This window comes from Drosophila teissieri, chromosome 2L, assembly GCF_016746235.2.
Source record: "Drosophila teissieri strain GT53w chromosome 2L, Prin_Dtei_1.1, whole genome shotgun sequence".
NCBI classification, from domain to species: domain Eukaryota; kingdom Metazoa; phylum Arthropoda; class Insecta; order Diptera; family Drosophilidae; genus Drosophila; species Drosophila teissieri.
In genome coordinates, this window is record NC_053029.1 from 20,369,056 (window position 1) to 20,383,411 (window position 14,356).

At 38.5% G+C, this 14,356-nt stretch overlaps 1 protein-coding gene across 2 annotated transcripts in view; it reads left to right on the forward strand.

Moving 5' to 3' along the window:
* The first annotated feature begins 718 nt into the window (after positions 1-718).
* Positions 719-14,356, forward strand: part of LOC122611632 (terminal nucleotidyltransferase 5C) — a 47,398-nt gene continuing 33,760 nt past the window's right edge. The window contains exons 1-2 of one of the 2 annotated variants that reach the window (XM_043784852.1): positions 719-1,611; positions 3,481-4,886. In XM_043784852.1, the coding sequence (XP_043640787.1) occupies positions 3,909-4,886 (978 nt within the window). In that variant the 5' untranslated portion in view covers positions 719-1,611; positions 3,481-3,908. The remainder of the gene's footprint in view (positions 1,612-3,480; positions 4,887-14,356) is intronic. The other variant, XM_043784853.1, reaches the window with a different exon arrangement.

A 14,356-nucleotide genomic window follows, 5' to 3' on the forward strand; every position in this document is an offset into this window, starting at 1 on the left:
CACTACTCCTCTCTCCTCTCTCTCATTCACACTTTGCCACCCCGCCTTTGAGTAGGGCTTCTCTTTTAAGCACTGACAGATCAGTTAGAAACAAGGCTTAAAAAGTGAAAACCGAGTAAAAACAATATTTTCAAGGCATTTCTTGACCTACTCTCAAAAGCTCTAAAAGCTTTTCTTCGCCGAAGGTAGAAAGACATGGATGGTTCCGAACGTATGAAGAAGGAGAGCTTAGTGTGGTCAGAGAGCGAGAGAGACAGTATGCTCATTTTGACTTAATTGTTGTTGCTAATTCCGTTTCGCGAACTTTTCGATGGCAATCTCTAGAATTGTCGGCGCCTCCGCTTTGCCCACACTCACTACAGTGGAACGGCGGCGGCCAAACCAAATCAAAATGTTAAATTGTCGAGACATGAGATTCATAAGTGTTTAATAATATGCAGATAATGACAAACATAACCCTCTCCACTATGTGCCTTCACATAAATATAGAAAACTCATTTAAACTCTAGATAGTGTTATACAGTACTCTAACGTACATATAAATATTCTAATGTCCATAATAAAATGAACGGTGCGAATAAAGGCCAAAACCCTAAAGAAGTTGCCTTTTAACGGTGAAAGTGATAGGCAGGCTCTACTGTACCCGCTATACCGCTGCTGCCGTCGCCGTCGCGCGTCTTCGCCTGGCCGGCGGACCAGTGGAGCGGGCCAGCGCCATCAGTTGCTCGTCACATGTTCGACACTCAAGTAGACCAAACAGGGAGCAGTACAGTGCCCACCGAGATCCGATCGAACGCAGAGCAGCCGTTAGACAGACTATTGACTGTAGGAACTCACCAGCAGTGCAGTTAATTTATCAGAAACTATTAATTCTGCTCAACGGAATATCGATCTTTTCAGCCAGGTGCAAGTGCAAGTTTATTCAGCCCTTTTTGCTGTCAAATCGAAAAACCACATTCTCGAAGCTTTTGGGCAAGCTTCCGCAAAACGAAACGATCGAAACGCGTGGTCCGAAAACAACAAGGCAAATACGGCAAGAGGCGAGCGAAAAAAGTAAAATTAAAATACATAAATCGAAATCAACATAAAATTCGTAAAGTTTGGAGTTCAGTAAGCGAACGCGGGTGTTTGTGTTAGTGTCTCTGAATGTGTGCAGTGCAATGGTATTGTAAGACGAAAAGTAACGGTAGTCGAGCAATTGTGGTGTTAGCTGTCAGAAACTGAGCGCAGAGAAAACCGAAAGTTTTGGCTTGTTACCTTGCCGTAGTAATCCAAAATCAAAACCGAATACCGGATTCACCAATCGCCATCCTGGCCCTCCCTTTGACTTTAGTTTGAGGCGCTCTGCCAGCGGTTCGCCGGAACGGTAAACTTCACCCACACCCTGCTGCCCGTCGTCGATAGCATACCGATAGCCCACCGCCGATAGCGATACCGATAGCCGACTACTTTAGAAATTCAGGAATCCAAGCCCAACATTAGCTAGGATTCTGTTCGGTTTCAACCCTCCGAAGAAGGAGCACCCAGCGGCATCCACTTAGCAAAACCCGGAGCCGTTCTCCATTATTTTGGATAATACGCGACTATCCACGAGCTGTCCAAATTGTTCAGGTAAATACGTACATACATACATACGTATAAGGTGCACACACAATCACCGTTATTGATCTCGCTCAATTAGTGGGTCTACGTGACTGCATCGCCGATTCTTAGGGTCCGGGGTATTCGCAGATCGCATCGTGCATGGCGTTCAGTTCTGCCTATAATGAAAAACAAACCAGAAATGCGGATAACGATCTAGGCACACACCACACCATTTCCTCCCCCTTCCACCCCCGGCATCACTACTTTTGGTTCTCGGGTAGTCTTGGCATCTGGCATTTCCGGTTTCGCTATTTTTTGTCGGTGTAGAATACATATGTATTTACGATATGTAGATGAAAACACCTTCAGATATTATTCAACCCGAAGTCCTCTGTGATTTCGTATGGTTTCGTATGCTTTGATTACCATACATATGTTGAGAGCGTCTTTAAACATTTTAATGCAAAAAAAAATTTGAAAACAATGGATCATATTCGGAACCAAAGTTCTGCATTTAAAGAGGGTGAAGAAACAATTTGAACATTTTGTGTACATATGCATATTTAAATTCTAATATAACCTTATAGCAATTCGTCTTTTTTTGTTCTTACAGTCAACAAATGAGCATTTAGCATTTAAATATATAACTTTTGTAGCCTTTTGAATAAATGAACTTCGTGAAACACTTGCAGTAACAATGCAATTTAACGCACGTGGGAAACCCCTAATGTTGTTTAGTATTTATATGCCACAAAAACTAATACGTTTGCTCGTTAGAAAAGAATCATTATCGTCGTTCCTACGTTCATCCATCACTTTTGGGTTCAAGAACGGTTAGTGTTTGACAATTCTGAAAAAGCAATTAACTGATTTGTAAGAGATCAGTTCGAATTTCTCCCATTGAGATTGAGTCATAAAGTCTGGTAAACAACAATAAAAGTATAACTGTTTAATTTTGTAAGGGGGCATATTACTTTTTATACCATTACAGAGGGTATAGTGATATTGCTCAGCAATTTATTTTATAACGCAGGTAGTCTGATTGGGTCTGACCCTTGTATATGTATGTATGAATGTATGTACGTATCATATTATATTGTTACTATAGTAAATGTTATTTGAATTTAGATATTAGGACGATTTCAAGTGCAATAAACTGACTATACGAATAACATCAGTATGAAATACATGGGTTTTTGTGGGTTTAACATGGGTTTCGTTCACTTCTAAAGAGCTTAAATAGGAAACTTAGCAGTTAATGGGGATTCAAAGTTATTGATATTGTGATCGATCAGTTTACTGATCATCACACATTTATTCGGCTACTCGCCGCCAAAAGGAAGAGCAAGGGAACATGAAATAAAGCATTCCGAAACGAAAACTTACATCATCGGACTGGGGGATAGAAAGAGTGAGAACCAGATGGCAAGCATTTACATACTGACACACTTAGTAACAGACATACATATTATTATATATTATGTGCTATTTTTCGGCTTTTTGTTGTTATTTTTTTTAATGGACGCAACAAATAAGTAATACAAATTGCGCGTTTGAAAATGTTGGGTACTTTTATACGTTTAGCTCCTTTAGAAACCAACAGCAGTTAATCAAAAACAAAATGTGTGATAAAGACTAACCAAAAAGGGGGACGGGTGGGCAAATGTGAGGCATATCGGTTTATACATAAGTGATTTTGGTTTGATAAATCAAATGCATTTAGAACAAATAAACTAAGGTCCCGTACGGAATGGCGAAAATAATTATTTGAGAAAGCAAATAACCAATAACTAATTTTGTTTTCTCTCTTTTTTCTTTGCTCTCTTTATATGGTGATGCGCTGCCACTCTCTCTCTCCCCTTCTTATCTTGCGGTAAATGCCATTTAAACCAAAAGGGGTAGCAAAACGAAGAACGGCAATTTTGCCGAAAAGACGCAGTTAAAAAAGTGTTAGCAAGTGGGAAACAACATTCGTGAATTTCGTGATTAAAAACATTTCAAAAGGTGTATAACAAAAGCTCATTTAATATAAAAATAAAAAGAACACAAGCGAAATATACAAAATATAGTATAGCAACACGCCAACAACAAAACGTGGCATCAACTAAAAACACAAAAAAGCTCAACGAAAACGAGAGCGAATGCGCGCGCGCGAGTGAGATAGCCGATAAGCAGAGACATTGAGAGAGAGCCAAGAGCGACAACAACAAAACACAAGCGCAAGCACGAGCCAAAAGCCAATTGCGCACGGAACGTAGAACGAAGAGAACTAACGGAACTATAGAATCGCAACACGGATAACAGTTAACAGGGGCAATCCGAAAATGGTAAACAAGGTAAATGGCAAGAAGGCGGACAAGGACAAGGAGAGGCAGCAAGTGGCAATGTTGCCGGCGGCGGGCAAGAACAGCAGCGACATTGAAAACAGCGACCTGAGCAAAATCAACAAAGCAGTAATCAAACCAGCTGCAAACAAGGGTCAAAACGCAAAACCCAACAGCAATAACAACAGCGCTAACAACAAAAAGAATGCAGGCAAAGGACATCAGCAGCAGCCGCAGCAACACCAGCGCAGCGGCAAAAAAGCGAAACCACAACGCCAACAGATATTCCTGCAGTCGCTGCCACGCGACAGCAGCAACTACAGAAGCAACAGCTACAGGAGCAGCATCGACATAAACAGCAGTAGTAGCAACATCAGCAGCAACATCTCGGACACACCGGCAACATTGGACAGTGGAGTCGGAAAAATGAATCCCACTGAGCTGTTGACAGCCGCCTTGGCCGTGCCCTGTGCCAAATGCTCCAAGCCATCGATGATCTCCGGCCTGACCACCGCCGTATCCGCCTCCACGGTTTCCACGTCCACGTCCACCTCCTCCACTTCCGCCTCCTTCTTCTCGTCGTCTTCAACCAGTTCCGGATCGGAGACCGCCAGCAATCACAGCGATCTCCACTACCCAGAGCCGATTGTCTACTCCGCCAAGCAGTATCGCAAGTCAAAGTCCTACATGGGCGTACAACAGTACAACAGTTCACAAAACGGTCATCAAGCGGGTCGGGGGAACAATACCGCTAGCGGTGGTAATGGCAACCACGTGGCCTACAGACGCTCCCACAGCGACCGGCGCAACTCTTTTGATCGCACCTTCGCAGAAAGGAATCGCGACTTTGTGCCCATCGTTCCTCCGCCGCGTCCGGTTCTGTCCTCCTCCAACATCGCCGGAGTCATGGCCAGTACCACCAAGCTTACGATCATAGAGCGGTTCGGCAAAGGACGTGTCGCGTATCCCATAATGCAGGTGAGTCCAGAATGGATACCACATATGTATATTGTGTATAAGTAAGTTAAAGTTAAAAATATTCGATGGGTGTGTGCTAGTTATTTACGTTGATGAACTTTTTTATTGGCACAGTTGGTAGTTTGACTTTATCGTCTCTGTATCTGCTATCTTTAGGAAATAGAGCCTGAAAACCTGCCGATAGGTAAACTTAAATAGTGGATTTTAGCTTAAATCCAAAACAAAGGGAAAAACCTCTGACTCGTGAGTTACAGAACAAGAAATCACCGCATTTCTTTTAAAATGTATTGATTTATATTCATATATTCTTAAAACGGAAATTCCCCAATTATGACTTTAGAACAGGAAATAATACGATAAAAACGCCTTTTGAAACATGATAAAGTTGAGTAATTTAGAGAATGCATATAATAGAAATAATCGAAATACTGAAATTGTATACGATTCAATAATAACTCTTTCCCTTTTCAAGTTATACTTTACATTTATAATACGGCATGAAATACCATCAAAAGATGCTTCGAAGTAATGATGGAATAGAAAGATTTAAAATCATAAACGTAAGCTAGATGGCCCCAAACTTTCATAACTTTCCATACGTGAACTGTTGTCACCTTTCGAGAAGTTTGCGCTCTAATCAGCTAAAGCAGCTACCGAAGGAAGCAGCCATATTTAATGGCACACAAACAAGAACTTTTGATAAGGAAAAAGAGACAGAAAGGCAATACTTAGTCATCCATATGTTTTTGATAAGCTGATTTTATTTCGGGAGTTGCGAAATGGAGCCCAAACTATACTGCACAACTTGAAACGAGCAATCAAAGACTTCTCCCCCCTGATTTGTGTTTTTTTTTCTTATTGTTTTGCAGCTGGTTATCTCTTTTCTTTGTAAATTCATTTTGTTTGTTATTTACGGTTATGCACTTGGCAAAATATTACGTATACGCCCTGACAGACAGCGGAAATTTTGTGCCACCGATTTTGTGCAATTGAGAGAGGCAAATGCGATGCTAATATACGGAAATATCGATGTCTCGCCTTGAATCTCCGTCACTCTTAATCGCTAGCTGCTTATGCATATACGTATGTATATTCTGGCCCCAACAACTCAAGATCCCCATAATATGGTAACCAAATCTCTACCAGAAGTCGAGTCTCAGGTATTTTATGCAAATTCCCCGCTGACGTCTCTGACTTTTGAGTTTAATTTTATTGTGGAAAAATATTAGCCGAAAGTGGTTTGATTAGCATGTGCCATGGCACTTAGCTAGTTACCAAAACTAGTTCTAAACGAACCTATACTCGGAAAAAAAACTAAAAACTAATGCGAAAAGTGAAACTTGCTTGTGTTTTGCCAAACACTGCTAATAAAATGGGCTGATTTAGAAAGCTCGGCGCAGACAAAGGGACTCATTTACAAACTCTTAAGATCTAATCCAGTCGTAAGGTTTCTCAGTTACCGGCATTTTTTGGCGAGTTACCTTCGTTTCAAACCGCCTTACCAACTGTTTCAACAATCTGCTTAGCCTTAGCATTGAATTTTTTGGCCTCCAATTGGTCAAATAAAAACTAGACGAAAACATTGAAAATTTGAGAAAAACAATACATTTTCTAATGAATCATTAGAATTGATTCTCTCGCCGCCTGTTGATGCTTACTTTTTGGGCGCATACATATGTATGTATGTACACGAAAACAAAGATACATTAATTCGTCCCACGTGAATTTGTTTAAAGCACAGTGGGACAGGTTGCTCCACTGACTGGTAAAATTGTTTTGGTTTGGAAACAAATCTCTTCACACGTGGCCACCACTTGGACAACGGAAGCGAGCCCATTGATAAGATAAGTGTAAAAGTTGTCACTCTGAAAGCTCCGTTTGACATATGTGCAATCTAACCGGGAGGAGAAACCTGCTCCCCTTGTCTGAAAGTCTTTAGAAAGTAAATAAGCTCATGTTTTGATATTTAATATAGCATAAGTCAAAAATGCTTATTTCTATTTATGCTACCCTATTATATTTTTTAAATCGGTATTAATGTTTAATAAATAGAAGAAAAAAGGGTTTAGTTTTTAGAAAAAATGTATAATAAAAACCAAAGAGAACGCTGTAGTCGTATTCCCCGACTATCTGATACCCGTTACTCAGCTGGTGGAAGTGCGCAGGCGAGTTTTTAACACTGACAGTTTTGGCGGTTTGTGGGCGTTAAAGTGGGCGTGGCAAAAAGTTTTTTGGCAAATCGATAGAAATTTACGAGACTAATACAACAATGAAAAAATAGTGGGCGTGGCAACATGAATCAACAAACTTGCGCTGCGTCTATGTCTCTGGAGTCTGTTTAATCTCAACTTTCTAGCTTTTGTGGTTCCTGAGATCTCGACGTTCATACGGACAGACGGACAGACGAACGGACAGACGGACATGGCCAGATCGACTCGGCTACTGATCCTGATCAAGAATATATATACTTTATATGGTCGGAAACGCTTCCTTCTGCCTGTTACATACTTTTCAACGAATCTAGTATACCCTTTTACTCTACGAGTAACGGGTATAACAAAACAATATCATCACATTTTATGATAATTTTGGGCGGTTTGTATAATCATCGAAAAAAATATTTTCTATAATAGAGTAAAATTGTCCAGCGATATTGAATAATGATCGCAGGAATTAGGAAACCAAATATTGTGATAAAACGATCGTGACAGATCATTTACTTAGGAACTATAAATAAATGATTTCGTAAATATAAAGTAAATGTGCCGTTACTGTTCTACAACTCGAAATGTTTTAGAACTGCTTTTACAACTTTTCTACATGTAATTACATATTCATTTTGAACATGTTTGTAAGGCAAATTTGCAGCTCGCCTTACATTTTTGAAACGCATATGGAGAATTTAACTCATCACGCGGGGATTTCCAGTCAGATTCGAAGATTTGGAAATATTCTGAACCTTATCTGGCAGGCACGGTGATTGTACAAGTATGTACATATGGGTTTGTACATATATTGAAATATATCAACTCTTCTGCTTACGTCAAGCCTCACTTGATTCTGTTTGTGAATGCTAATGTGCTATATGGACAGGTGGAAATGTTTACAAAGAACCGTCTGAGTTATGAACTTTCTATTGGAGCAGTGGCAACTGATATAACTCTACCCCTGGCATTTAGCTTTTCCAGTCGATTCTTTTTACGGCGATCCCCATTTACTCCGATAAATATATTTAAAAAGTATGTATATTTCTGTATTTATCGCAGATATATATCAGAATATCTAAGGCGTGCAAAGCTTTCTATATTTTTTCTTAATTATTATACTCTTCTATTATTATTTGAGTCCGTAAATATTACGCTACAAATTGCATATTGTTTTCGCGAATTGCTACAGCTGTGTGTGGCCAACTTTTGCTTCAGTTGGCTTCCACCAACTCAACTGCGTAGTAAAAATCATTTATAAATATGATTTTGTTGGCAAAAAATTGTCGATTAGCGATCAAAAATTTAAAAAAAAAAAATGGGGTGAGAGCCAAAACTGTGTGTGCGGGTTCTTTGATTATGGAAATATGTGGCAGAACAAATTAAAAATAAAATGACTCGGATTGTCAGGAGCTCCTAATCACGTGTGCTTGAGATTTCACACGCTTATCGTGGATGCCAGAAAGCGTGCAAAATATAATAAATTCAATTGCGTTAGCCACAAAGGAGAGGGTCTCCATAAACGTGGCTAGAAAAGTTGCATGATAATTCAAATTTTGAGATTTATCACTCTTCATACCGCCGGATCCCCGGGCAAAAGTACTAAAAGCAATTCTGTTTCATCTAGGCTAACTTTTCGCAAGGCTGAAGATGTTGAATAACGAGTTGTACCTACTTTTGAGCCCAGCCTGAAAATAGGCAATATAAACTACGTTTTGAATTGTAATACACATTTCATAAAAGTAAAATGCGTGTATGCGTGCCCTTTAAACAGTTTGCTGTATTATAAATTATAATTGTAAGGTTCTCAAAATGAATGAACGTTATTTGGAAAAAGGTATAAAATTAACAAAAAGAGGATTCAAACAATCGTAAATAAATATACAATATTGTTAAACAACAAATTTATTTATTATGTTTCGGGTATGAATTTTGGAGGGCATTTAGTAGATGTTTTTAGATATATACCAACTAGACATACCACCTAAAGTCGTGTATAATTCTGATCGGGCCAGTACTTAGGCGCTGGCGACGAAAGGTAGGCTCACTTCCACTCCGCCTGTCGCTAATTAGGGACGACAATGGACCCTGTAATTAGGGAGACACCCGATAATGACACGGGAATAATAGCTGGCGCCTGCGAAATCAGAGGCGACGGAAATCGTCGGCAGAGGCAAAGTCTGTTGGGATGGCGATGACCCCCAACCTGACATCACAGCATATCTGTGGGGAACGTGTGTGCGTGTGGTGGGACGCAGTAGTGTGACAGCATAATAACTTTTAAATAAAAGTAAAAACAAAATCATCGAAATTGTCAGCACACCGATAAGAAGGAAAGAAATGCGGAGGAGATCGAAATGTTTGCGGTTGCCACTTGAGCAAATGCATTCCCATATGTCCATTTATTTCTATGTGTCTATATTTGTATATTTTGCCCGGGAGCTGCCTGTTGCCGTCGTGATAAGAAAGCGAGAAAAGCTGAGAGAGAAATGCGAGTTGAGCGTTGAAAAAGCAGGTTCATTCGATGGTGATAAGGCAGAGACACTCTTGCACTCCAATCAACGAAATTGTGTTTATTTTTGAGGCGCACTCCAACAGATCCGAGATTGCATTTATTCCTGATACCGCAGAGTCCACTCGACTAAAAGCGAATCGTAAAAGCAAATCGCACTGCAATGTTTGGGCCTAGAGGTTGTAACTGATAACCATGGCTCAGAAGTAGACATCGCTTGTCAGTGCACCGATCATCAATGAATCTCTGGAACAAGTAGTGCAGTGGGTGCACTTGATTTGACCGAAAGTTGGTTGGACCCGATCTTTATAAACTCATGTGATGTCGTAACAATCTGCTCGTACATACAAATATTTGAGCAATGTGCAGAAAACAATAACTGCTGCTTGCTTACTTTGTGTCAAACAGAAATGATTGGTATTTATATCACTTTCCTTTTTGGGTTACAGTGGATTTTATATATATCTTCATAAGATTGAAGCAGGTAAATTAGTTGTGGTATGAAAAGGATGGTTAGACTGCTCAGAGTTAGATATTTGCTAGAACTAGTCAACATGATCAATACATTAATAAATTCAGGGCAAACAGAGCATTCGGTAAGGATTTGGTCAAAGGGTATCAGGTGGTTGGGTGCAACGCTTTTGCTTTTCTTTTCAAGTTTCCAATCTCATAGATATAAATCCGCCCGTTAGGGGTTTCTTAAGGTCTCTGATGACAATCGGCTGGCCACTTGGAAGTCTGTTGGTTTTTGTGGACAAACAGACGCCAGGTATACACACATACATGTATAAGCACGTTACTGTGAGTGTGTACTTCGGATTGTGTACGTAAATTACTGGTTAGTCGCTGCCACTTGCATTCCTTTGTTGCAAATGCAACAAAATGCCTGCAATGCATTCGCGTGCACCTTTCAAATTTTTTTCAGCTTCACCTAATCTCTGAGTTTGACTTGCAATCGGCATTTTGCCGCCGTGGCTGTTGCAGTTTTGTTCGGTGTTATTGTTATTGTTATACACTGCCAAAAGGTATTATGCATTTATTGTCAGAATGTTTTAGTTCGCATAATAAATCAATCAATCAATCATTCCAGGTGGTTTAAAAACAATCATCTTTTCGTTTTTGTTTCATTTGATGGTACCACCATCGCACCATTTGCTGCCAAAATAAACATTGGAATATTTTAAAAAGACAAAATGAAATTTTTTTGTTTTATCGCGAAAACTTCCAATTGAAATTGAAAGACAGAGGCATTTTGAGTGTTTATTTAAGTGTTACTTAAAAACGTATTTAAACTTTATGGAATTTAGTTTCTGTTATTTTGATTTGCACGTTGTTTATATATTTTTATTGTTCAGCTGTCATCTGTAAATAATGACTGTTTTTCTTATTTTTTATGGTTTTAGTGGTAGCTATTAAAAAATTTATCTGTTTGCAAATATCAGACTTTTAATTTTAAAACAGTTGTACACTTAAAAATATTGGTTGCTCTGTAAGTTATTTTATAAATTAAATTTATTTATAAGTAAATTTATATATTAAATTTATAAATTAAATTACAGATGCAGTTTAAGGTGTACTATAATTATAGTTAAGTAACAATCAATCTATATAGATTTTTTTGTTCAGATTTTGTTGTTTTACAGTGGTATGTGTGTTTTTATTTGCGACCTCCTCTTTTTGGTATTTAAAAGACATCTAACATTTATGCTTGACTAGCGCCTTATAGCCGGCTTTTCTGACATTTAATTTAAGCATTCTGTTAAGCGGTTGATGGGAAATTGAAATCCTAAGTAGAATCGATTTCCTTGAAATATTTTGAGATCGTTTAGCCAATAAAGTACTTTTTCAACAGTGTAATTGCGATTCCAAGAAATAAAGCCTGGAAATTGGTTTAATTGTTGCCAAATGCCTTCTGATAAAAATATAAATTATCTATTGTCTGTATGTGTTTTGTCTGTCTGTGCGTGACACAACTTACTTCCGGCAATTATCAACATTTTTGGGCTGTCTTCGCTTTTGTTGTTCAACACACTCAACACACTCAATCACATATGTATGTACATATATAGTAAGGTTAAATCAAATTTTTGAACAATAATAAGTGGGCTGTATCGGATTTGATGTGATATTTGTAAAATGTTTTTGTTTACGCTTAATTGTGACTTTTCAAAACAAAAAAATCAACAAATGTAGAAACAGTATTTATACCAATTTTCCCGCATTTATGACGAGGCAAAAATAAATTCTTATGCCAAAATTGTCATGCGAAATGATGAAACAATTTTTGAACTTTGGTCTGAAGGTGCCCCAATTAAAACCAAAGGCATTTATTTTATTGGTGTGAAATACCTGGACAATTAAGAATTTAATAGATTATGTTCTTTAGAGAAGCTTAAAATCACGGAGAAAAACATATTTGCTAGCCGCAGGTACATATTAATACAGATTAACTATTTAAAAACCTTGTTACAATGCTTAAACGGTCGTAATTTATTCGAATTAAAGTAATTAAATCATTTTTTTATTAAAAAATATTTATCTCTTCAAAGAAACGTGGCAAATGAAATTATTATTGTATTTAAAAATGAAATGCATTTCAATATATCCCTTGTATGTATATCCCAATGCTGTTTTAAGAAGTTATATCTAGAAATGGTGAATTTGTTTTAGGAAGCACTTGTGGTGATCATTACAGACTCCAATTTGTAATGGCATCTGCTGCTAAATAATTTGCAACTCATGTAACATCAAAATTCAGATTTATAATTGCTCCGACACTCACTTGTCAGTTGCGCGATATCGAAATAAGTGAACACTTGAATATTCAGTTTGTTTGCAGCGGATCTCGAGTGAGTCAACATCACGTGCTGCGACTGTTAGCATTGAAAAATACCAATATAACCCCTTTGAGTTTTTCTCTGTCCACCTTAATTTATCAAATTGTAAAGTTTTTGCGATTTGGAGTCGCTGTCGCTAATTAGGGACGACAATGGACCCTGTAATTAGGGAGACACCCGATAATGACACGGGAATAATAGCTGGCGCCTGCGAAATCAGAGGCGACGGAAATCGTCGGCAGAGGCAAAGTCTGTTGGGATGGCGATGACCCCCAACCTGACATCACAGCATATCTGTGGGGAACGTGTGTGCGTGTGGTGGGACGCAGTAGTGTGACAGCATAATAACTTTTAAATAAAAGTAAAAACAAAATCATCGAAATTGTCAGCACACCGATAAGAAGGAAAGAAATGCGGAGGAGATCGAAATGTTTGCGGTTGCCACTTGAGCAAATGCATTCCCATATGTCCATTTATTTCTATGTGTCTATATTTGTATATTTTGCCCGGGAGCTGCCTGTTGCCGTCGTGATAAGAAAGCGAGAAAAGCTGAGAGAGAAATGCGAGTTGAGCGTTGAAAAGCAGGTTCATTCGATGGTGATAAGGCAGAGACACTCTTGCACTCCAATCAACGAAATTGTGTTTATTTTTGAGGCGCACTCCAACAGATCCGAGATTGCATTTATTCCTGATACCGCAGAGTCCACTCGACTAAAAGCGAATCGTAAAAGCAAATCGCACTGCAATGTTTGGGCCTAGAGGTTGTAACTGATAACCATGGCTCAGAAGTAGACATCGCTTGTCAGTGCACCGATCATCAATGAATCTCTGGAACAAGTAGTGCAGTGGGTGCACTTGCTTTGACCGAAAGTTGGTTGGACCCGATCTTTATAAACTCATGTGATGTCGTAACAATCTGCTCGTACATTCAAATATTTGAGCAATGTGCAGAAAACAATAACTGCTGCTTGCTTACTTTGTGTCAAACAGAAATGATTGGTATTTATATCACTTTCCTTTTTGGGTTACAGTGGATTTTATATATATCTTCATAAGATTGAAGCAGGTAAATTAGTTCTGGTATGAAAAGGATGGTTAGACTGCTCAGAGTTAGATATTTGCTAGAACTAGTCAACATGATCAATACATTAATAAATTCAGGGCAAACAGAGCATTCGGAAAGGATTTGGTCAAAGGGTATCAGGTGGTTGGGTGCAACGCTTTTGCTTTTCTTTTCAAGTTTCCAATCTCATAGATATAAATCCGCCCGTTAGGGTTTTCTTAAGGTCTCTGATGACAATCGGCTGGCCACTTGGAAGTCTGTTGGTTTTTGTGGACAAACAGACGCTAGGTATACACACATACATGTATAAGCACGTTACTGCGAGTCTGTACTTCGGATTGTGTACGTAAATTACTGGTTAGTCGCTGCCACTTGCATTCCTTTGTTGCAAATGCAACAAAATGCCTGCAATGCATTCGCGTGCACCTTTCAAATTTTTTTCAGCTTCACCTAATCTCTGAGTTTGACTTGCAATCGGCATTTTGCCGCCGTGGCTGTTGCAGTTTTGTTCGGTGTTATTGTTATTGTTATACACTGCCAAAAGGTATTATGCATTTATTGTCAGAATGTTTTAGTTCGCATAATAAATCAATCAATCAATCATTCCAGGTGGTTTAAAAACAATCATCTTTTCGTTTTTGTTTCATTTGATTGGTACCATCGCACCATTTGCTGCCAAAATAAACATTGGAATATTTTAAAAAGACAAAATGAATTTTTTGTTTTATCGCGAAAATTCCAATTGAAATTGAAAGACAGAGCATTTGAGTGTTATTTAAGTGTTACTTAAAAACGTATTTAAACTTTATGGAATTTAGTTTCTGTTATTTTGATTTGCACGTTGTTTATATATT